This window comes from Aotus nancymaae, unplaced genomic scaffold, assembly GCF_030222135.1.
Source record: "Aotus nancymaae isolate 86718 unplaced genomic scaffold, 86718_ANA_hifiasm-v0.15.2.pri h1tg000048l, whole genome shotgun sequence".
Classification (NCBI taxonomy): domain Eukaryota; kingdom Metazoa; phylum Chordata; class Mammalia; order Primates; family Aotidae; genus Aotus; species Aotus nancymaae.
In genome coordinates this window covers 6,442,651-6,466,794 of record NW_026988462.1, presented here as the reverse complement: position 1 = coordinate 6,466,794, position 24,144 = coordinate 6,442,651, and the positions used below count along the sequence as shown (strand labels likewise).

The following is a 24,144-nucleotide window of genomic DNA, read 5'->3' as shown; positions in this document are numbered from 1 at the left end:
AGTACATTAGAATTGCATAGTAAATAATTATATGAAGTAACTAAATGACTTGTCCATGGTCACACTGCTGGGTCCCAGAGAGATCACAGGTGACCCAGTCATATATCACCCTTATGCCCTTGACCATATCGCAACGTCACATCTCATGAAGTCTCTAATGCCTCAGACAACCCTAGCTTAACGGTCTTCATGAATTTATAAATACACTTAAAGCAGAAGGTCACAGTTTGCGTAGAATAATCCTACTTTCCATCCAAGAAAAATGGAAAGGGAAAAAAGTAATTCTTAGCAAGAACTTTAGTAAAGTTATAACTAAAACTTGAATTTTTAAAATTGTGGTGAAATGTACCAAGCATAAAATTTACCGTTTTTACCATAGTACAGTGAATAGTTTTGTGGCATTAAGTGCAGTCACGTGGTTGTGCAACCATCACCACCATCCATCCATAGAACTTTATTATCTTCCTGAACTGAAACTCTGTACCCATTAAAGATAAATTCCCTCTTCCCTCCCCTCTACCCCCCAGGACCTGATGACCACCATTCTATTTTCTGTCTCTCTGAAATTGCCTATTCTAGGTACCTCATATAAGTGGAATCATAAAATATGTGTCCTTTTGTAACTGTCTTATTTCACTTACTATATAATGTCCTCAAGGTTCGTCCATGTGGTATCACAGAATTTTCTTCCTTTTTAAGGCTGAGTTATACTTCCACTATATGTATATACCACATTTTGTTTATTTAGCCATAAACAAAAGGTGGACACCTTTCACCTTTTAGTTATTATGTATAATAGTACTGTGAACAGAGATATACAAATATCTGTACCTTTAATTCTTTGGGTAACGGTACTATGAACAGAGGTATACAAATATCTGCTCAGGTCCTTTCCTTTAATTGTTTGAGATACCCAAAGATATTCGTATACCTCTCTTCACAGTACCATTGTTCATATATATAATAATGAGATTTGAAAGCCAGTAGGTCTGAGAAGTGAGGCACTAGCAAGGAGAGTTAACCCAGTGGTGCTTAGTGGGGGTGTCATGAATCCAAGTAGGAGCCATAATAATATATATATTACTCATATATATGTGTGTGTATATATATGTGTGTGTGTATATATATATGTGTGTATATATGTGTGTGTATATATATGTGTATATGTATATATATGTGTGTGTATATATATGTGTATGTGTATATATATATGTGTGTATATATATGTGTGTGTGTATATATATGTGTGTGTATATATATGTGTATATGTGTATATATGTGTATGTATATATATGTGTGTGTATATATATGTGTATATATGTGTATATATGTGTATATATATACACACACACACACACACATATATATATAAAATAATGGCACTATGAACACTGATGCTTGGTACTTTGGGGGTGTGTATATATATATATCCAAAAATGCAATTGCTGGATCATATGGTAATTCTATTTTTAATTTTTCGAGGAACTGCCATACTGTTTTCTACAGAACTACTCCATTTCACATTCCCAAGAGCAGTGCACAGGGTTCCAATGTCTCCACACCTTTGCCAACACTTGTTATTTTTTGTTCATTTATTTTAAATTATAGCCATCCTAATATGTGGGAAGTTTAAAACTTAGATTTTAAGAAATCTTCTAGAAGAGGTTACTGATACCACAGGCTTGCAGTCCCTTATTTGAGACCCTTGGGACCACGTGTGTTTCAGAATCCACAACTTTTTAGATTTTAGAAAATGACCACAGTGAATATGCTGTATATTACATCATACTTCCAGTGGGGTCTGGGACTGCAATCCACAATCAAACATGTTAGTATTTCTGCAGCAAAATGTATTAAAATTCACACTAAGTCAGCTAAATGAGGACTATAATTAACTTTGTTTCAGATGAGATGAAATTTTGCTAACAAGCAGATTGAAGAAAAAATTAGAGGGTCTTGAATTTTGGCATTGTACATGGGGATTTACATCTACTTAGATGAGTAAAATTCTTAAGCCTGTTTAACATGAATGAATAGGTAGCTTATAATTTGAAATTGCTATAGAGATATGTATTGAGTAGAGCTCATTTGTGGCAACAAACAGTATTGAAATTGCTTTGACTTTACCCTTCTCATTGTGCCTTGAGGCAGCAACAGTCAGGGAAGAATCGTGCACCTGAGAAGAAGCCTAGGTCAGCACCTAAGCTCCCCATTTCTGCCTTAGCTCCAACTTGGATTCATGACACCCCCATTAAGCACCACCCAGCTAACCTTGCTTGCCAATGCCTCACTTAGACCTATTGCCTTTCAAATTTCATTAAATCTTAAGAGTCATGTGACCTATTCCCCCACTATGCAGTGCCTTACATCAAAACAGCTACCAGCATTAACATGATGATGAGAAATACTAAGCACATTCTTCTACCAACAGGGTCTTTCTGGAAGCATTGGTTTAACTGTCAGGAGTGATGTTGAATGCTGAAAATAGCAGGGGCTGCGGTTGGCTGGTGGGAAACTTCTGTGGGGATGGTCGCGTTTAATATCTCTCAGGTGACAAAAACTCTGAACTCTATCAGTGAGGGCCTGCAGCTACCCACAGGGCTGGATGTATCAACCTTCTCACCCCCCAAATTTCCACAGGACTCTTCCACCCTAATTAATTCCACCCTAATCTAAACATTACATAATGTTTGGATGTAATGAAGGTCGTCCACATTTACAATATGCAGTTAGATGCAAAGAAAAATAATTCTGTAAAACTGCCAAAGATTTAGTTCCTAGCTGTGCTCTTGCAGAACAGAAATCAACCAAAATGAGGAAGCGATGCCTGGCTGTTCATGGAGCCCACCACTTGCCCATAGCAGGAAGCATTGGCAAACCATGACATCCCTGCTCAACTCTCTAGGTTGTCCTCACTTCTGGCTTCTCCCAAGGCTGGATGGACCAGGTAAACATGCATCCTGCCCTGGAACCTGGGCTCTCTGTGCCAAGATTCTCCTTCTGTATCCCAGGGATATGATGGTGCAAAAACAGGATTCTGTCATGTCAAAAAGCTGTGCAAACTCCAATAAAAAGGAAGATCATTGTGAGCTCAAAGAGGTGTCTGTTCTTGCAGGACAGGAGTGTTATGTAAAGAAACAAAATGTGAGAGGCAAGAAATAAATGGGCTCATGAGGTCCTCATGCTGCCTGGGGCTTTCACGGACCCTTTGGGTTGTGCAATGGACAGCCATAGATTTAGATTCAAGATCTACCTCTGGAGTGACAAAATGGCCATTTTTATTTTCAGCTGTTTTAGGTTTAAGTTTTCACAATGTCTCCAAAGTTACCCTTTGAATACACCAAAAGGAGAAAGGTTCCTAAGGACATGATGCACTGTTACTTGTTTTTATTGTAAGCAGCTGAGCATCAGTAGGCACAGTTAGAGGCTGGGTTTACTTGGCAGTCTCTTATTGTTCCTGGATGTTCAGACTCCCAGGGGTAGCATTCCCATGTAAGCTATTGCAGTGAGATTCTGATAAATGAGTCTCGGCTAACCATGCAGTGCACACAGCATCTAAAAGAAGCAAAGCTCGCCTCTGACTCAGCATAGGTACAGCTGCAGGAGTCATTTTCCAAAATGTAGAGGAGCAACACCAGAATCGACCATCACCTCTCAGCTCTGGTGTCAGCAAAAGATGGGATGCACCTGCTATTGTTTATTCGAATAGGCTGTAATAATTAGGTAGAGCTCACGGAGCCTGGCTCATATAATTGCCTGTCAGTAATAGTCAGTCCAATGGCATATTTTAGAAGTTACATCAGGAAAACGCTCTCAGGATCAAACAGGAATTTATTTATATACCAGAAATATTAAAAGGCAGGACAGAAGTTATGCTTTACAGCAAAAAGAAAGAGATATGAGTCCATGGCTTTTAAAATTTTCTATGAGGCCATTTTTTAGAGCAGTAAATACTCGGAGCTTCATGGAAAAGAATTTACAATGCACTCTGTGTGTTTTATTATTCGTTATTTAGTGAGCATTGTGAAGTCGATTTTGTTCAAGATATGGATGAAGGCATGGAGCTTATTCATGGGACCTCTGATTTAAAATGAGTAAACCAATTCATACACAAATACATCAAGCATAAGATTCAATACCTGAAAAATAGCTTAAATACCAAAGTTTTTCTCTGTGTAGTTCTTCTTTTAGAGGTTGGGGGATAGAGCTTTTGGTTTCCAGAACTTGGAAAATCACTTGCAGGAAGAGGAAGAATTTCAAGCATATGGATATTATACAAGAATATGTAAATAGGAATAATAAAATAGAGGAAAGGATATTTTTTGAGCCTTCAAGCAACAACAGTAGAGCAAGTAGAAGAGTAACAGTAACGGCAGTTAGGTAGGGCTGCCCCCAGCCTGTAGAGGGCCAGAGCTGGATGTCCTGATTCCCCATCAGACCCGCTCTTCATCCCTCCACTGTGGCCCAGTCAGCTGTATCATCTGGGCTCCCTTTGCCCACCAGCTTCCAGTTGGTTCAGCCAATGGGAGGCAGCAGCTGGAGGTCAAGAGGAAAGCCTAGAGGGGTCAGAGCATCCTCCTCAGGGGTCAGAGCATCCTCCTCTGGCCCCATCCCTGATAGACCTTGGTTTGGCAGTTACTGTGTCATTGGGTGCCTCTCTGTGGTATCAGTTCTTGTTCATTCTGCTAACAGCTTCTTCCCCTCACCCCCTGGGGCCCCCTCTCCTGTGGCCAGCCCCAGGGTGCTTCACCTCTCTGGGCTGGTTTCCTTTAACTTGTTCACACCTTTATAAATAGCCTCTTCTTTAAACTCTCTTTATTACCACTTAGAGAGTACTATGTATTTCTTACCAGGACACAGACAAATATAGCACCTTGGTAGGAATTAGAAAAGGGCACCCAGATGGGTGCATGGGGGTTCATTATGTTACTGTCTCTACTTTTATACATATCGAAGTTTTCTAAAATAAAAAGAGTATCAAAAAGAAAAGGAAAAGGCACCGCTTTTGGTGTACGGTGCCCTGCAGGGGCATAGCTTGGTGACCACAGAAGAGAGGCTGGATTTCAGCACCAACTCACACCTGCAGCTCCAAGGGGTGACTTTGTGCAGTGCACAAAATACCCAACCAAACCTGGCAGCCTTACAAAAGGGTAGGTAGGTCCCTGAAAGCTGGGAAATATCCTGAGGAGAAAGTGAGGATAGACCTGGGTCTTTAAGGGTATTTGGGACTTAAATGGGAAACTGCATTATGGAAATTAAGGAAAACCTGTGGGACAGGAAGGCATAGGATGGCTACAGGGAGTCAACTCTAGAAGACAAGGAGGGACCCTGGAGAGAGTATGAGAAAGTAGAAGTGGGTGGAGACCCTTTGATTGCTGAGCTATAACGTAAATTCTAGCTGATGATCCTCCAGGCAGTTTGGGGCAGTGTTAGGGCACTGGGGCTCCAGAGCTAGACTGGGAGTAAGTCATGGTTTTGCCAGCTAGTAGCTCTGTAACTTTGCACATTTGCTTATTCTCACAAAGCCTCAGTTTACTGTTTCATCAAACAAGAATAAAATACTCCCTATCTCCTAGATTTGCTGTTGGGCTGAATTTAAAGATGTGTGTCAAATGTTGAGTACAGTGCCTGGTAGTTAGTAAGTCCTCATTGGACGTTAGCTACTATCCTCAAAAGTTTTTAAACAGAAGAGTGATATGATGACAGCAGTATTTTTTGAAAATTAATCATACAGCATGTGCAGGATGCACCAGAGAGGAAAGAAGGGTGAGAGGCGTCACTTTGAGGCTGCAGTGGGTGTCTGCCCTCCAGTGAGGAACATGGACAATGGGAAAATAGAAGCAGGTATAAGAAACTCCATGAGAACAAGAGGAAAAGAACTGGAAGATGGACAGATCGTGAGAGTAAGAAGGAGCCAGAGAGGGCCCCAAGCACGTTTCCAAGGTCTTTAGCCTCCACTTACATAAGTACCCCTAGGCAGCTTAGGCAGCTCACATTGAAGGTCTGACAATTTTGACATTTTGGTACAAGTGAAAGAAATGTGAAATTCAGAATCATTTGATTTTACCCTTCTATTTTACTGAGCACTGGAAAATCTACCTAATGAAACTCAAGATTCTATTGTAAAATGAAAACCCTAATATACACCTCAATCATTCCAGTCATCACTGCTTACTCCTAAAATATCACCAAAGCAGGTTTTTTACATCCAGAATTTCTTTTGATTAAGATCTGAGATAGGGCCTGTGCAGTTGAGAATGGGCATCCTCACAGAGAACTCTCTTGAATCATACATAATTTATAAGCTCAGTTCTTACTACCAAAATTAGCAGAACTGAGGAAGGTATTGAATCCTTAACCTAAGTTGACATTTGGGGTGGAGGGAGGAAGGAGTGATTAATGTGAAATAGTGGTGGTGTGGTTTGACTGTGTCCCTCCCAAACCCCATCTTGAATTACAGTTCCCATAAACCCCAGGAGACATGGGAGGGACCTGGCGGGAGGTAATTGAATCACAGGGGCTGTTATCCCATGCTGCTGTTCTCATGATAGTGAGTTCTCACAAGATCTGATGGTTTTATAAGGGGCTTTTTCCCCTTTTGCTTGGCACTTCTCTTGCCTGCCGCCATATAAGATACGCCTTTGCTCCTCCTCCACCTTCCACCATGATTGTGAGATCTCTCCAGCCATGTGGAACTGTGAGTCTATTAAACCTCTTTTTCTTTCTAAATTACCCAGTCTCAGGTATGTCTTTATTAGCAGGGTGAGAATGGACTAATACAAGTGGTTTCTTATAGGTCCCCAATTTCACATTTATTTGTAGGCAAACCTACCTGAGAATTCACTGCCATTTAAAAAAAACTAGTCTGAGGCTATTTTAGCCACATCTCCATCTGAGAAAATGTATTCCGTGTTTTCACTATTTGGCATTCTTTTCTAGGAACTACATCCAGTTTTTGCCAGGTGTCTTGGCTGAGTGTTAGAGACAGTCATCTGGTTTTTCATGGCAGCATCTGGTTCTGCGGTTTCTGTGGCATCTCCCTGAGCTCTTCTCTCCCTCTCTGCCTTGCAGATACTTGCCTGAGATCATGAATGACGGGCTTACCAACCAGATCAACAATCCTGAGGTGGATGTGGACATCACACGGCCGGACACTTTCATCAGACAGCAGATCATGGCTCTCCGTGTGATGACCAACAAACTGAAAAACGCCTACAATGGCAATGACGTCAATTTCCAGGACACAAGTAAGAAAAGGCTTCCCAGCACCAGAAACTTCCAGAGTAAAAAATCGTTTTAGAAGATGATACCCTGACTTTCTTCTAGAGCAATATGCCCTTTTCATTTTTTTTCATTCTTCCTCAGGCTGTAATGCTTGTTATAGTATTTTGGACAGAGAGCTCTGATCCACAAAACATAGGATATGAATAAAATCATAAATTCCACAACACAAGAAATAGTTGCAATGGATTACATTCAGCCATACCAAAGCTGAAATTGAGTTTCATCTACCAGTGGATTCATTCATGACAACACAGCAAAGTAATTTATTCACTTTCTTCTGTCCTCATCAGTATTCACATCTGCCCCAAACTTCTGCCCTGTTCCCCACAAAAGAAGAAAGCTTGGCAGATTGCTTAGACAAGCCTGAGATAGAATCCCTTTCTTATTCCTTATTAATTGGAATCTCTATAAATTACTTGTTGAGTCTCAGGTTCCTCCTCTATAGAATGGGAAGCATCCCTGATTCAGAGGCTTTTGGGAGCCTCGTTTGAGGAGCTATGATAGTGTCTGGTGGGTAGTGAGCAGGTTCAGCTACATCATTTCCTTCTCTATCCAGCTATGCACATATGCAATCCATATACATTTGTGTGTGAAATATTGAGAGAAATCGTAAAATGCCAGTGCAATATTACACGTGACTATTTCACTAAGGATCAAAGATGCATCAGAAGTGATTTGGAAGACTATTAAGTGAACATTGACATGAAACTAACTATACAGGGGTTTTGTCTGAGTGGTTTTCAGATGAATAACTACAAAGGAACATTTTCTGTCGTTGTTTGTTGTTTTTTTAAAATATTACTCTTACAAAGAGAGTTCCCAGGACAAGAATTCTTGAACATAAGATGTGAAGTTTCCAGTGATTCTGTAATTTCGTCCTTGAAGCATAAGATGATGTTTGTGTGCTTCGATTAATGAGATAGAAAGAAACAAGTTACAGAAAGACCTCAAATCATCTCAGTCTTAGCCGTCAACCTACCAAGTTATCCCCTGCAGAAAATTTTTGTGCTTTATTCTATTTTAAAGAACTCAAAAAAATAATTTTCTAAACACAGAATAAATACCAACCCAATGGACATTATTGCTGTAAAATTCCACAAAAAAATCCCATCATCTCTCCTCCTTTTGCTAAACCCCTCCTTTCCTCTTCAGAAGAGAACATTACACGTTTTAGCCATTGTGTCTTCACTCTTGTTAGCACTTAGCCTTACACCTCTCATTTTATCATTGTCTTCTCCATTAAATAAAATGCTGTATTATCTAGAGAGTCAATATTGGAATGAATAATTCAAGATACATAAGAATTAGTTGGCTTGGCTTTGTTGCTTCTCATTCCTCTCTGACCTAAAGAGGTTACACACGTATCAAGCTGCAAAGCTCAGGGAATGGCCAGGAAGCAAAGATCTTGCTCCATTTCCCCTCAAAAGAAAATAAAATCAACAAATTAGAGGATCTCTGAGTTCTAACCCAAGCACCAAATGTGGTCCTCTATTTTAGGTTAGTGTCTGTCATACGAACCATTATCACATCTTATAGCCATCACCATCCTTATTGCTTCGGACATTTTTTTAAGTTACTCATCCCACCCCTTAATATTTTCATTTGTGATTCCTTTTCAGAAAGAGATGGGGCCATTATTTTTTCCAGCCAAAATCTCCTGTCATATTTGCTTCCCACATTTTTTAACATTCTAAATCATTTTAATAATATCTCTGTAAAGGTTGTATTACTTCTTGTTCATGACACCAGTGTTCAGAACAATTCCCTTAGCAATTCTGGTATCTCTGAATTTAATTAACGGGAATTTTCCCCCTTGTAAAGGCCACTAAAGATAAATCAGAGAAAATGTTAAAAACCTAGTATAGTGCATTGAAGTGATCTTATCTGGTATTCAGATGTCCCATTAAAAAACGAAACTGTGCCCATTTTTTAACTATGTCTTTCTCATTCAAGAGGACATTAGAAGAGTCCCTACATTGCCCCAGCTTTACTTAAGTAGCATCCAGCAGCTAAAGCTGGCCCTGGTTTCTCAGGAGCAACTCAACAGGGCATCACCATTTCAGACTAGCAGGGAGGGGTTTAAGGATATTGGTTAGAAATCACTGAGCAAGTGAGAGAAATAGCTAATATCCTTAAAAGCTTCCAGTTTCCTCAGCCCTTCCAGGAACATCATTCCCCATAACAGATAGATGTTACTACTCTCATTTTTACAGGTGAGGAAACAAAGCCTCAATGAGTCTAACTGGCTTACCCTGGTGCATTTAAATAACAAAGGCAGGATACATTCCAGGTCGCTTTTGCTGTAGGAACCATGTTTTTTCCATCAGGCATCACTGGCAGCACTGGGTTTGGTGTCTTCAAGCACTCTCATGATTTGTCGTCACAGACTCTCTGCAAGGTCAATGTTGTCAACTGTATTTGTTTGAGGAAACTGACAAAAGTTGAGTAATTGCCCAAAGCACATTTATTTGTTCCAAAAGCATTTGTTGAGCACTTGCTCTATGCAGGGGCCACTGAAGGCCTTAGAGGTACAGAAATGAACTGGATTTACCAAATCTCTACCCTCTCAAAGTTTGTGTCCTCAGTTTACATTCTTGAGAAGGATATAAACAGTAAGCAAGTAAACAGGCACATAAATAGTATACCTCCAAGCAGTGATAAGTACTTTCATAAAGCTAGTAATTGATAGCCTGATCTGGGCCAGGTTTGAGTGACAGGGTTAGTCAAACAAGAAGGAATCAAGCCATGAGAAGTGGGAATAGGGAAGAAAGCAAGTTGGGCAGGAAGGGACAATGCCACCTGGGTCAACATACTCTGTGGGCCCCTGGGCCTTGGTTTCAAGCAGACAATGGCCAACTGTTTCTGTAAAGGGCCATATATTAAATATGTTAACCTTTGAGGGCCACATCGTCTCTGCCACAACTATCCCACACTGCTGGTCTAACGTGATAATATGTATGTGAACGGGGGTAGCTGGGTTCTAATAAAACTTCATATATGGACACTGAAATGTGAATTTCACATAGACTTTTTACATGTTATAAAGTATTATTCTTCACTTGATTTTTTGCAAACCCTTAAAACTATAAAACCACCAGGTACAGTGGCACATGCCGGTAGTCCCAGCTACTCAGGCAGCTAAGGCAGGAAGGTCACTTATGCCCAAGAGTTTTGGGCTGCAGTGAGTTATGATGATATCACTGCACTCCAGCCTGGGCAACTGAGCCAGACCCTGTCATTCATAGATAGATAGATAGATAGATAGATAGATAAATTGATTGATTGATTGATTGATTGATTGATTTTATGGATAGCTATAAAATATACTTTTTATGTAAATAAACCATTTTGGGGCTATGGACCATACAAGAGCAAGCAGCAGGTCACAGTCTGTCAACTCCTGGTTTAAAGGGAGAGACTGGCTGAGATGGAGCCCATCCCTGCTCTCAGGAGAACACAGGTGGGGAAAGGTGGCCAAAAGTAATATTAATAGAGCCCTCCCACTACTATTGCTACCGCTCCTCTCATTTCCTATGCGTAGAACCTGTTTTCCTCTTCTGTATTTTTCTTTTAAAATCTTTTAAAAAGCATGATATCTTCCTAGAGCAATGGCTCTGAGTATAAAAAGAGCAAAGAATGGAATTTCTTAAACTCAAGCACTGGCCAGAAGAAATGTCTTTCTAAGGCCAACATGGTAGGTATGGCCTCCCCTTGAGTCTGAGGTTCACACGTTTCTTACCTGCTCAGATATCAATTGATACTGTTCTTCAAACATCTATTTCTGTACAGCCCACCCACTGATCACACCCCTGCCTATTAAAAACAATCCTGTTGGGTAGGGTGGGGACCATGGATGGGGAGATTTTGCCTCCCACCACATGCCCCATATCTGCTGAGCAATTTGTTGCTAGTCTTTCCTGGTTGGCGGTTGTATTAGTCTGTTTTCATACTGCGATAAAGAACTGCTCAAGACTGGTAGTTTATAAAAGAAAGCGATTAATTGACTCACAGTTCAGCACAGCTGGGGAGGCCTCAGGAAAATCACAATCATGGTGGAAGGCGAAGGGGAAGCAAGGCACCTTCTTCACAAACTGGCAGGAAAGAGAAATGCCAAGCCAAGGGGGAAGAGCCCCTTATAAAACTGTCAGATCTCGTGAGAACTCACTATCATGAGAACAGCATGGGGGAACCAGCCCCCATGATTGACTTGCCTCCGCCCAACCCTCTCCCCTGACACGTGGGGATTATGGGGATTACAATTCAAGATGGGATTTGGGTGTGGCCACAAAGCCTAACCCTATCATCAGTGGTCTAACTTTCTTTTTCAATCTTTCCGCACTAGGTGATGAATCCAGTGGCTCAGGGAGTGGCAGTGGGTGCATGGATGACGTGTGTCCCACGGAGTTTGAGTTTGTCACCACAGAGGCCCCTGCAGTGGATCCCGACCGGAGAGAGGTGGACTCTTCTGCAGCCCAGCGTGGCCACTCCCTGCTCTCCTGGTCTCTCGCTTGCATTGTCCTGGCACTGCAAAGACTGTGCAGATAATCCTGGGTTTTTGGTCAGATGAAACTGCATTTTAGCTATTTGAATGGCCAACTCACTTCTTTTCTTACACTCTTGGACAATGGACCATGCCAGAAAAACTTACCGTTTTCTATGAGAAGAGAGCAGTACTGCAATCTGCCTCCCTTTTTGTTTTCCCAAAGAGTACCGGGTGCCAGACTGAACTGCTTCCTCTTTCCTTCAGCTATCTGTGGGGACCTTGTTTATTCTAGAGAGAATTCTTACTCAAATCTTTCGTACCAGGAGATTTTCTTACCTTCATTTGCTTTTATGCTGCAGAAGTAAAGGAATCTCACGTTGTGAGGATTTTTTTTCCCATTTAAAATAAAAAAGGAAGAAAGAAAATAATTTTCCTTCTAAAATCAGGCCAAACCCCAAGACAGCTGCATTTTCAGCAAAGAAGCAAACAGACAAGAATAGATGAACTTTAATATTATCAATTCAGCATTGACAGCCAACTCCCAGTGTAAGCTTTTTTGTGACAAATCCAGGTTTACAAAATGCTTATGGGGAGAAAGCTTGAAGTTTGTTCTAAATGGAGTGAAAATGCACTGTTGTCTTGGAGGTACCATCTTGCACCCTAACCAAACAATACTAAATTAATTTGGAGGTACTGATACTAAATTTAGAATCTCATCTTTAATATGAGAACAAAAATTTCTACAACTCAGCACCTCTCTCTCACTCTGCCCACTTTCAATTTAGTAATGGCACCATTTTTCTTAATTCCTTTAATGTCTGTCCACTGTATCCAATTGGCACAGATTTCCCCCTTCATCTCGTTACTAGCAGATACCCCCATCAATTCATCCTCCTCAAGAGTCTCAATTGAAAATAATCTTAATGATGCAATCTCTGCTTTTGCCACAGGTTTGACATTAACTAGACGTTTCTGCCCCTGTGCTCATTACCCCTCCCAAAACAAGAGGTTTTTTTTTTAATGAATTGATACACAATTAGATCCATTCCTGAGTTTTCATTTTTAACTATTTACTTTGTGTCAGTTGGTTTCTGCATCACAAGGGCATTCTCTTACAAAATAACTCACAACAGAAAAAAAAGTCAAGACAAAAATATATATATAGTATTGACATGGAGATTTCTTTCACTTTTTTAGTCTTAGTATGATCATCTATTTTTATATCTATATATATATAAATCACAGATTTTAACTTCTTAATTCCAAGCTCAGGGTTGACACACCTTTGTAAGAAAATGTTTTGTCAACCAGCTCTTCTTGTTTTGTGCTGCTCAAAGAAGGGATTCCTCAGTGATCTGTGAGCACCAAGAATCAAGAAAGAGAACTTTTTACGTATCTAACTGTCCATTTATTAAAAGTTTGCCAGGGCACAGGGCACACCCTTTTTCATGAGTGTGCTTCAGCCTGGGTGCTCCAGACTACACCAAGCTCATGAGATGAGCCATGGGTGTGCAGGGCTTTACCAGTGATGGAAACTGTATGTGTGAATAATGTTATTCATGAGAAACCATTGCTTTCATGTAAAACACCTTCAGCCTAGGACTCCTGCTTGGCACTTGGATACATTACCTAACTCAATAGGCCAGTTTAGAGCCACAGCCTAACCTATTCACCAAGTATGCCAAAGCCAGGCCCTATGCTCCCCCTGACAGAGAGAAGCAAAATAAACCAAACTGTGGCTTTATGAATACAGTTGGCTATCCATATGTTTCTTGGTTTTTATGATGCATCTGGAGTAGAGAAAAGTAGTGTTTCAAGACACCATTATATGCCAGTCACATTTTAATTAACTCATCGACAGTATTGACACATAAATAGTATTTTTCAATCTCTGTTCTCATCAAAATTAAAATTAGTTATTGATTTAGTCATCACATTTAAGTAGAACACATGCGGCACAATAGTATTAAGTATATTTGAGCACTTTTGCAAGACAGAAAGTATTTACAAGCGTCTATTGCTACTTTATGCCTAATGAAATATAAAATGTAGGATTATGAGAGACTTTGTGGCATTCTTTCATTTAAACTTTTATGAAATTAACAATATAGTTCACCTTTACATACGTCTAGAAAACCATCCATTTCACTGCCCACATTTGGCTTCCTACCATGAATTTCACATAAGATATCCTATGAAGGACCAGTCATTTACATTGCTCATTTCATTGTATGTTCAGAAATCAGTATTGTCTTTCTCCAATAATTAAGGTGCAATACAAATTAAATCAACCTTGGTTTTCCAGACTATTTGAGTAATAACTTGTTTTTATGGCTTTAAAGTCCAAGTCTTTCCTTTTAAAAATATTTCTGCATTCTCTTTTATGAAATAGATCAGGATGCCTTGTTTTTCCTGTGCTTTCACCCCCAAAAGGTTTTGTGCATGTGTATGAATACACGTAATATTAATGAATGTGAACCCATGTTCTATACGCAACTAAACACACAGAAAATATATAAAAGCCTGCTTCATTTGTTTCAACACCTTAGTTATCAATATGATTCATATTGATGAGATATAGCGATGCATAATGAGCCAGGCAGAGAGCTGAAATGACTTACCAGTTAATGATGCCACAGTGTTAGCACCCTGCATGGATGTGGTCAAAATATCATTCGAGTTCTACTTCCTAGTTTTTATCATCCAACTACAATGTCATATGATTTTCAGACTAATTTAACACTAGAAATGTTTTGGCCCTAAACATTTCATTTAACCTGGTTACCTTATTTCAGTTAAGTATTTGGAATTTACCCCTCAAATTAATTTTTCTCATATCAGCATAGTGATAGGGGATGCAATGAGGCTCCTTTATTTTTCATGACCTGCCCCTCATTTGCTCTGATGTCCCCTAAATTCCATAACCATATCATAACTTTTGTTATGACTAGAGAGGAATGGGCTCACTGAAATCGACACTAGAAATTGGTGGGTGATGCTCATAACTGCAAACACTTAGCTTATTGAAGTGCCTCTATTTACATGTTCTTTAGTTATAATATGTATTTTTCTAACAGAAATACACGTCTGTAATTGGTATATATTATACTTTGTATGTGTCACAACAAAAGCTAAACAGAGGCTAAAGTCTTTAGCAGAGAAGAATGAATTACAAATTTACCAATGAGAGCTCTGTTTATGGTTCTATATTGAAGGACAACCATGACAACTTTCTGTCATTTTCATGAAGGCCAAGTTGGTACTTTGATTATAGCCATCATAGAACATTAGTACTAGAAATCTGACTCCCTTACAATGACTTACCTAGATAGCATTAAGTAACTTGTATCACCTGCTTTAAATGTAAGGGATAGAAAATACTATTTTGTCTACACTGAAAAACACTATTATTCATTGACAAGTAGTAATAATTATAAAAGTAACATTCTTTAAAGAAAGCACATTGAAAATATTATTGGAGGCAGAACGCTGATTTTTAATTTATATTCCCTGCTGCAGACATTAGCCTTCTTTAATTCTTTTGCCATTACCTACATGTTTTGGCTGCAGACTGAACACCAACTAAAGTCCCTAAGGAGGAATGAAACTTAACATATTCCTGAGATGTGATTCTTTTATTACTTCTTTTTGCAAAGTTAATTATCAAGTGATTTGATTAAACATAGAAGCATTAGCAAATTCAAGTTTTGACTTATCCAAAACTTGTAGAAATTTAAACTCGTTTTCAATTACTTACTAACAGACCTGACTTTTATTTAAAAACACAATTTAGCTTTGCCAACAGAAGAGTAAAGGAAACCATAACTTATAAATTTGCAATGTGTTCCTCCTTGTTGGAGACATTAGCCAGTGTTTAGTTTTAGACCAACTTAAACAAACAAGAGTATTGATTTGTACGCATTCTGGAGACTTGCTATACCATGGTTTGCTATGGCACAGACTCAGCTTAGCATGGGGCATTTTGAACTTCATTCAAAGTTGAGTAGTTACTGGAACTTTTGACACTGCCTTGTAATAAGGTACTTTCATGAAAAGACCCCTAAGAATGGCATAATAGTGAGGTCTCTGTGTGCATATACATAATATATATGCAGGATAAATGTGTGCACCAATCAAACCTAAAATTTTATGTGACTGTCAAATGAATATTATTTGGGTTAAGATTTTTTCATTTCTGATTTGGATAGAAAATTGCTATTAATCTTGTATTAAAATAGTTTTTAAAAATCTACCAGTGCCCTTTCTGCATTTTCTTAATTATTGTCATAGTCTAAATTTCAGAGCTATGGAATTTTTTGTGTTCGATTTATTTTTAGAAGCCTCAATATTTAAAAACAACAACAAACCCCATATATTAAAACAGTGCCACTCACCTAAGTACACTCAGCATCTGAAATCAGGAACTATTTGAACTTTAGAACATTGAGAGCATCCCAAATGTGTATGGAAAATATGGTAGCTCTATTCTTTTGTGCTGATTTCTTCTCAGAGGGCAAATATAGTGACTTGGAAACGGAGGTCAATACTTTATAAATGAAGTCAGAAAATAAGATCAAATGTAAAAAGACTAATAATTTCCAAATTTATCCAATTGCATTGATTTTTATACTTCTGAAATGTTTCCATGCTCTCAGGCATGCTAAATATTGTATAACCTGCTAAAGATTTATTTCACAAATATTTATTGACCTCTTACTCTGTATAAACCCTGCTCTAGGGGATTTATCACTGGCTGTGAAAAACCACCAGTTGAAATCATTTATTCCTTAATGCAGTTAACCATAATTATTACAGATAAATAATTTATTTCAAGAATGATCTTATAAATAAAGGAACCCATATAAATAAAGGTACCAAGAATACAACATTTAACTGTAAGAAATACTGTGATTTAGCTCACATTATTACTATTTTGGTTTTTATTGAGAAAAGTGACTATTACAAAAAAATTAAGGAATGTTAGGATTCCTTTGGCATCTACAAGATCAAAATATAACAAATTTTATTTGGAAATAACACAAACCAATTTATTGGGAAGGAAAAACATCCAAGTGGTTTTGGAAAAATAAATGAAACCAGACACTTTTATCAGGTAACAATATTTTAATTTGCTCTTTGGATAAGTGGCCAGGGATATAGTTAAAGTACATGCACAAATGTGGTAACAAAATTACATTGATTTTAAAAATCCAACTTGTAAAATAGTGGCAATGAGGGATAAAGTGTTTTTGTATCTTGAGAGCTAGAAAGATGCAACCACAAATTTAAGTCTGTTTAAGTAGATGTTGACGACTGATTTAGTGCAGACACATTTCCATCCATAGACACATTTATTTGCTGGTGTAAACATGGGGCCAAACATATTTTGCTGGCTTATAAATAGGGCACGCAGCAAAGCCAGGAGGAATTAGATGCCTGCCTTTATAGCCTGCTTAAGGAGCACAAGCTCATTTACACCTTGAAGCATAAAGCAAAACAAGAAAATGGGAAAATGGAACTTTTACCCTGTGAATGTTCAAGTTTGGAGAGGAGAGAGAAGGATTACAAACTGGATTCAAGAGAGCAGAAGAATATTTACCTTGAATAAAGGCATCTTCCTTTCAATAAGAACAAGCATCTGTGGATTTTTTTTAATTAAAAATATTACCGACCTTAGCAATTACTCACTTTTTCAAAAGATACATAATGAGAAATCATCCCATGCCAAACATGATTCTGGGTGCAAGAGCAAGACACTAAAATTTCCTCCCTCTCCCTGTAGTGAGGAAGAGACAGACAACATGTAAGCCAATAAGTGAAGATTCAGAAAGTGACAGGCGCCATGAAGGAATAAAACAGGAAATGGGATAGCGACCAGGAAGGAAACTCTCCTTGAGGTCAGTGGTCCAGGAGAGCCTGGGGCGATGGAGCTATGACGAATGGCAGGAGACAAACAAGAGCAGACCTGGGGGTGGAAATTTCCGGGCAGAGAACGTGCAAATGCAGAGATCTCAGTCCAGGAATGACCTGTACTTCAGCGTGACTGCAGTGAGGTGCTGAGTGGTGAGATGGTTGAAGAACTGACTTTCGCAATTATCCATTTTTCTCAAAAGATATGTAATGGGAAATTATCCCATGCCAGACAGGATTCTGGGTGCAAGAGAAAGATGCTAAAATTGGGGCAGCCATGTTAAGCCTAATGGCCAAAGCTAAGGTTTTATTCCCTGGTGAAGCCAGAGCCCTAGTGGGACACAGCAGCCTGCAGGTCGCACTCACTAACATTTTAAAGCATGTTTTTGCAAGGAACTATGCCAAGATCTCTATGAATTTAACCTTTTTTTTTTTTTTGAGGTGAAGTCTCGCTCTGTCACCCAGGCTGGAGTGCAATGGCATGATCTCAGCTCACTGCAACCTCTGCCTCCCAGATTCAAGCGATTCTCCTGTCTCAGCCTCCCGAGTAGCTGGGATTACAGGTGCCCACCACCACACCCGTCTAATTTTTTTTTGTATTTTTAGTAGAGACAGGGTTTCACCATGTTGGCCAGGCTGGTCTCGAACTCCTGACCTCAGGTGATCCACCCACCTCAGCCTCCCAAAGTGCTAAGATTATAGGCGTGAGCCACCGTGCCCAGCTGCATTTCATCTTTATAGCACCTCCATGATATAAAGAGAATAATGCCCATTTTATATGGAATAAAATGAGACACAGTGAAATTAGTAACTCACTTAGTCACACTAAGAAGATCATGATATGAACCCAGATCTGAAGAACTGGACAGAAAAATGAAGGTATCAATATATAAGAATGTTTGTTTTTGTCATTTCAAATTCAATTCAATTATCCAAGCATGCTCTGAGTATTAACAACAAGTTTGCAAATTGGCAACAAGTGTGAAAACAGGATCCAGAGACTTCTATTGGCATAAAGGATATATGTGAAATTTTAATTCTGAGATGGAGTAGCATTTAGTTGCTTCAGTTCTTAAATTTTTTTCAAAATTAAAATCCTAAGTAAATAAATGACTGGGGATTCTAGGGTCTTATATACTTTTGAGCTTGCAGCCACCTTGAAGCAAAGCATGATCCCTAGGACAGAAACACGCATCAAGCCCGCTTTCCCTTCTTTGTCAACTTGGCTTAGACATCATATTCACAGGAAGCAACTTAGATGTCAAATTCACAAAGCTTAGGCCAACTTCCAATGACTCTCCTGGATATTAGCATTGTCTCTAATTTATCTATTCTGATGGTCGAGTGGACCTAAAATATAAATCAGAACTGCTCAACAATTAGCCAACTCAGATAACTCGTTTGGCTGCTTTGTACACTAAATTGACTGTTAAAAACATCTTATAAATTACCATGACATCAAACACCCAGCCCAATCAGTCTTCGTAAGGGCTTTCTTAGTTAAAATAAAGACGGCAGTATAGGGACCCCCTATGCCTTTCTGATTCCTGGAATTAAAGCTTGTTTTCCACCTCATGCTTGCTTAAAAGGCATGGGCCGTTGCTGTCCTTGCCTGAGAGAATCAGGGATATTGAGCACAGCTTCTGTCTGTCTTTAAAGCGTTCTGTACATGAGCAGTCCCCAACCTTTTTGGCACCAGGGAGCAGTTTCATGGAAGACAATCTTTCCACAAACCAGGGTTAGAGTGGTAATGGTTTCAGGATTATTCACGTGCGTTACATTTATTGTGCACTTTATTTCTATTATTATTACATTATAATATATAATGAAATAATTATACTCACCATAATGTAGAATCTGAGAGCCCTGAGCTTGTTTTCCTGCAAGGAGACAGTCCCATCTGGGGGTGATGGGAGACACTGACAGATCATCAGGCATTAGATTCTCCTAAGGAGTGTGCAGCCTAAATCCTTCACTTGTGCAGTTCACAACAGGGTTTGCGCTCCCGTGAGAATCTAATGCCATCGCTGATCTGACAGAAGGCAGAGCTCAGGTGGTAATGCTCACTCACCTGCCACTCACCTCCTGCTGTGCGGCCGGGTTCCTAACAGGCCACAGATTAACTAGTACCAGTCTATGGCCAGTGGGTTGAGGACCCTGCGCTAGACTTTTCAGAAAAGTGACGATCACATTAGGGAGAAGTTTGTAACAAAGCTCTGTTTGTTACTGTTTCTTTTCTTTTTTTTAAAGACAGAGTCTCACTTTGTTGCCAGGCTGGAGTGCAGTGGCATGATATCGGCTCACTGAAACCTCTGCCTCCTGGGTTCAAGCAATTCTCCTACCTCAGCCTCCCGAGTAGCTGCGATTACAGGCATGTGGCACCACGCCCAGCTAATTTTTTTATTTTTAGAAGAGACAGGGTTTCACCATGTTGGCCAGGATGGTCTCGATCTCTTGACCTCGTGATCCACCCGCCTAGGCCTCCTGAAGTGCTGGGATTACAGGCTTGAGGCACTGTGCCTGGTCTATTTCTGTTTCTTGATATAACTTGCCTTATATTTGCATAAAGCATTTCATCCTAAAGGGAGCTTTCAAATTCATTTTCTTTCATAATCTTCACTACGTCTCCATGAAGTAGGCAGGAGCTACTGTCCTTATGGTACAGATCAGCGAAGCTACACAGTAGAGCCAAGATCTTCTCACCTTATTTTTGTTTATTTGCTCCCTTTCTTCTTCTTCTCTCCCTTACCTCCAGCCCACCCAAACTGTAAGGACCTGAATGTATATCATTCTTATTCCTATCAATCTCTTACTAGATTATGGAACCAGCCCAGTAGTTCAGCTGCAGGGACCCAGTCACTAGTTCTCATGCTGAGCCTGGTAGAATGATACCCCAACAGTCTCTGATTTATCTCCGCTTCTGAATCATATATTGTGAGCTATTATATACTGAGTTCCTGTGGCAAAAAAAAAAAAAAATTAGAATTCCCGAAATTATATTAGGCCCAAGAAATTTCACTCAAACAGTTTTATGAAAATCTTGTTAGTGTCACAGGAATGATTATATTGGTTTTGTCTGTTTGAACCATTGCATACGAATTAGCTCATGAAGGCTATTTTTATACAGCTGAGCCTGGGTTCTGTGATTGTGCTTGTGTTTGAGCTTAAGAGGTTTTTTTCTTTTTATGGAAAAGGAAAAACTTTACATTGAGTAATGCGTTATTGGACAGAGAGCATGAGCCAGGAGAAATCGGCAAGCAAAAGGGCTTTCTTTAGGGAAGAATAACAGAGATTTCCCCCACACCTGAAATCTTCCTTCCTCTGGGGCAAGCCTTTGATCTTTCCCATTTGTACCTCATGAACAAGTAAGGAGTGCTGTGGAATGGCACGGGGGTGGGGGCGGGAGGAGCAAAATGAAAAAAGAGGGAAAAACCAAAATCCAGTACTACTGACCCATATGATAAATTGCCTCTATTCATTTGACCATTTCTGAACCTCTACTGTAAAAGTCTCCTGTCATAGAAAGGGAAGGCTCTCTACAGAATATAAAATAATGGCACTTAATGGAAAACTTAAAAAGAAATTACATAGGAACTCTGGTATGTTGAATGAATACTCTTCTTTACTCACTACGTGTAAATACAAAGTCCACATGTCCCAAATTGTCTCAGACAGTCCCTATTATGTCTGTCGTCCCAGCGTTATTATTAACAGCACCCCATTCACTCTCCACGGTGCCCCTGCCATGAATGATAAATTATATGGTCACCCTAGGCATAAATAATGATTATTCACATAATCAATTTACACTCTAACGTATATGACACCTAATAATTTTTCAAAACACCCACCCCGCTGAAGAAAGTAATGGGTAATGCTATTCACCGGCGACTTTCCTATTTAAATCTCCCTGCCTACTTGTTATGTTGAAAAACATCTGGAATCAGAATCAAAAATTCAAAAACAACTTAGACGTTACCAAGTATGCCAGATAATCCCAGTTCACAAATGCCCAGCTCTGAACGCTAGCCTGCTTTCATCTCAAAATAAGCCCCACTTGGAACTTGATCCCCGGTGGTTGACCCCTTCTGCTTTTCAGCAATTTTGTGGATATGTCAGTGAACAAAACCACTGAAAATGGGTGCCACCCCAGAAGTCGTATTTTGTCTCCATTTGCTGCTGCTAGAGGGTTGTAATTGGAGGCTTGTTTTCTTTACCTGCCAATCTTAGCAGTCCCACCGCAACTTCAGCTAAATTGTTCTAAGTTGTCGATAAGTTGAAAATGATCTGCTAACATTTTCTTTTGGTTTTGACTCACATATATGATCAATTTCTTTAACGCTGTTTCTGGGTTGGCCATCCATACCACAGGACACGTGATAGTCACATCAGGTAGTACCAATAATTTTTTTTTTTTACATTAAATTGCACTAAATGTAACCCCACCCCTTTATCTCCCACTCAGATGAGCATACCAGAATGCAAGGAAGTGATGAGTATGAAATTACCACAAAACTAATAACGAATCCACTCCAACTTACAGAAAGGCATTCACACATTTTACTAATTCAGTTATTACTCCTAATAAAACTACTTGCAATACCTTCCAATGATTCCTACATTGGATTTATGAGATCCTTGTGCTGTTCCACTTACCATCTGAGAGGATGCGTTCCAAGGAGAACAAAGTGTGATATTAAAAGTACCACCTACCGATACCCGACATGTAAAAAGGTACTTCTTAGATTGACAGCCACTGGAAAAAAGGAACACATCCTTTGATTAAATCACACAGCCCTTCAAAGGATACTATAGGCTTTCTTTTGCAAGATTACCTATTCCTAAAGGTATTCTTTAAAGATCAGTTGGGCACAAATGTGTACACTTGCATTGTCTGCAGGGTGGAGACAAGGATTTCTACTAGGATTTTAAATATTACCCAAGACTTTAAAAATCTAGTCAAAGATCTAAATGCAATTCATATATTATTGTGCCCTGCATTATGATATATGTTTGGAAAGATATATAATTGATCAAGACATACTCTCTCTGCTCAAGGAGAAAATAACGCCACCTACCAAATTTTAATAACAAAAGCAACACTATCAATAAGAATGCCTAGGAACTATTCTAAACCCTTGCCATGTATTAATTCACCTTATTCTAAAAATAAAACATTCTAAAAAAAAAATAGCAGGTACTGTTGTTGTCCTAATTAGACAGGTAAGGAAATCGAAGCACAGGTAAGTTAAATGACTATCTCAAGGTCCCACACAGCTAGAAATTAGCAGATAGGAAAATGCTGACGTCGCCAAAGCTGAAAACACACTGTGGTTACCTGAAGAGGTTCCCTGTTCAGAATGAATAGAGACAAGTATTCCCTGCTCTGCAGTAGCATAAAGGAAGGAGAGAAGTTACCTTTTGGAAATAATGATCCAGTGTGGGCTCCACTGCAAACAAAGTGCATGAAAAATAATCAATGATCATCTCATTTTTATACATGCTTTTACTCTGCCAAGATTTTAAAAATTGTGTTTCTTGTATGTGCCCTGGGGTCTGGGGAGAATGCATAGCTCTGAGAGGATATACATGAAGTCATATGTATATGCACAAAAATATATATGTGTTAGGATAATTGAGCAAATGGAGACCCGGTTCCCACCCCCACTCCATACACCAAAGGAACAAACACGGCAAAATACTGAGGAGCAAAGTTCTTGTTCAATCTTAAGGTCCTGATAATATCAAGACAAACCACAGTGACTTTGTGCTGACTGTTTATGAGATCATCTAACCTCTTGACTGAATTATAGTTTATAATCATACTCTCTCTGCTTATTACCCTGTGTACAGCACTTCATTATCTGCAGAACTGTCAGAAAATATCTTCCCAGCTGCTGAATTACTGTAATCACAATTTTTTTCTTACCCAGCCCTGCTCTGGGCTCTGAGGCTCAGGGAAGGAGCAGAGGGGAGTAGAGAGTTCTGATGTTCTAGTGACAATGAGAAGGTACTTGACATTTCCTCCACGCTCTCAGCCAGCACGGCTGCCACTCACTCCCCACTTTGCCCTAAGCCTTTATTAACCCAGTATGGAATATGGCAATTTCCTAAGCCATGGTCATTAAAGTAAATACCATTTCTCCCCATAAGGCTCCCTTTAGCTGCTGTGTTCTTCGTGCTTGTTTAGCTCATGATATTTCATGCCAAATATTTTAGAGACAGTGTTCAGAAATTACCAAGCAGCTAGACTGTGAAATGCGATGTTCCCATCCATCGGGGAAAGGAGTCAGACCGCAGGGATGTTGTATTTTGTATTTGCTTTACATTCATTATGCATTTCTTGCTGAGCCTGCTTTTCCACAAATATTGAAGACTGAGCTGACTAATAACTCTCTATTAACACCAACTCATGTTGGTGATTACGCATCTTTGGGAAGTACTTAATAAACACTACTAAAAGATTT

At 39.4% G+C, this 24,144-nt stretch overlaps 1 protein-coding gene across 2 annotated transcripts in view; it reads left to right on the top strand.

Annotated features, from left to right (window-relative positions):
- The window catches only part of GPC6 (glypican 6), a 1,165,513-nt gene extending 1,149,494 nt beyond the window's left edge, over nt 1–16,019 (top strand). For both annotated transcript variants that reach the window (XM_064362238.1, XM_064362237.1), the window contains exons 8-9: nt 7,072–7,247; nt 11,627–16,019. In XM_064362238.1, the coding sequence (XP_064218308.1) occupies nt 7,072–7,247; nt 11,627–11,829 (379 nt within the window). In that variant the 3' untranslated portion in view covers nt 11,830–16,019. The remainder of the gene's footprint in view (nt 1–7,071; nt 7,248–11,626) is intronic.
- Nucleotides 16,020–24,144: the final 8,125 nt, after the last annotated feature.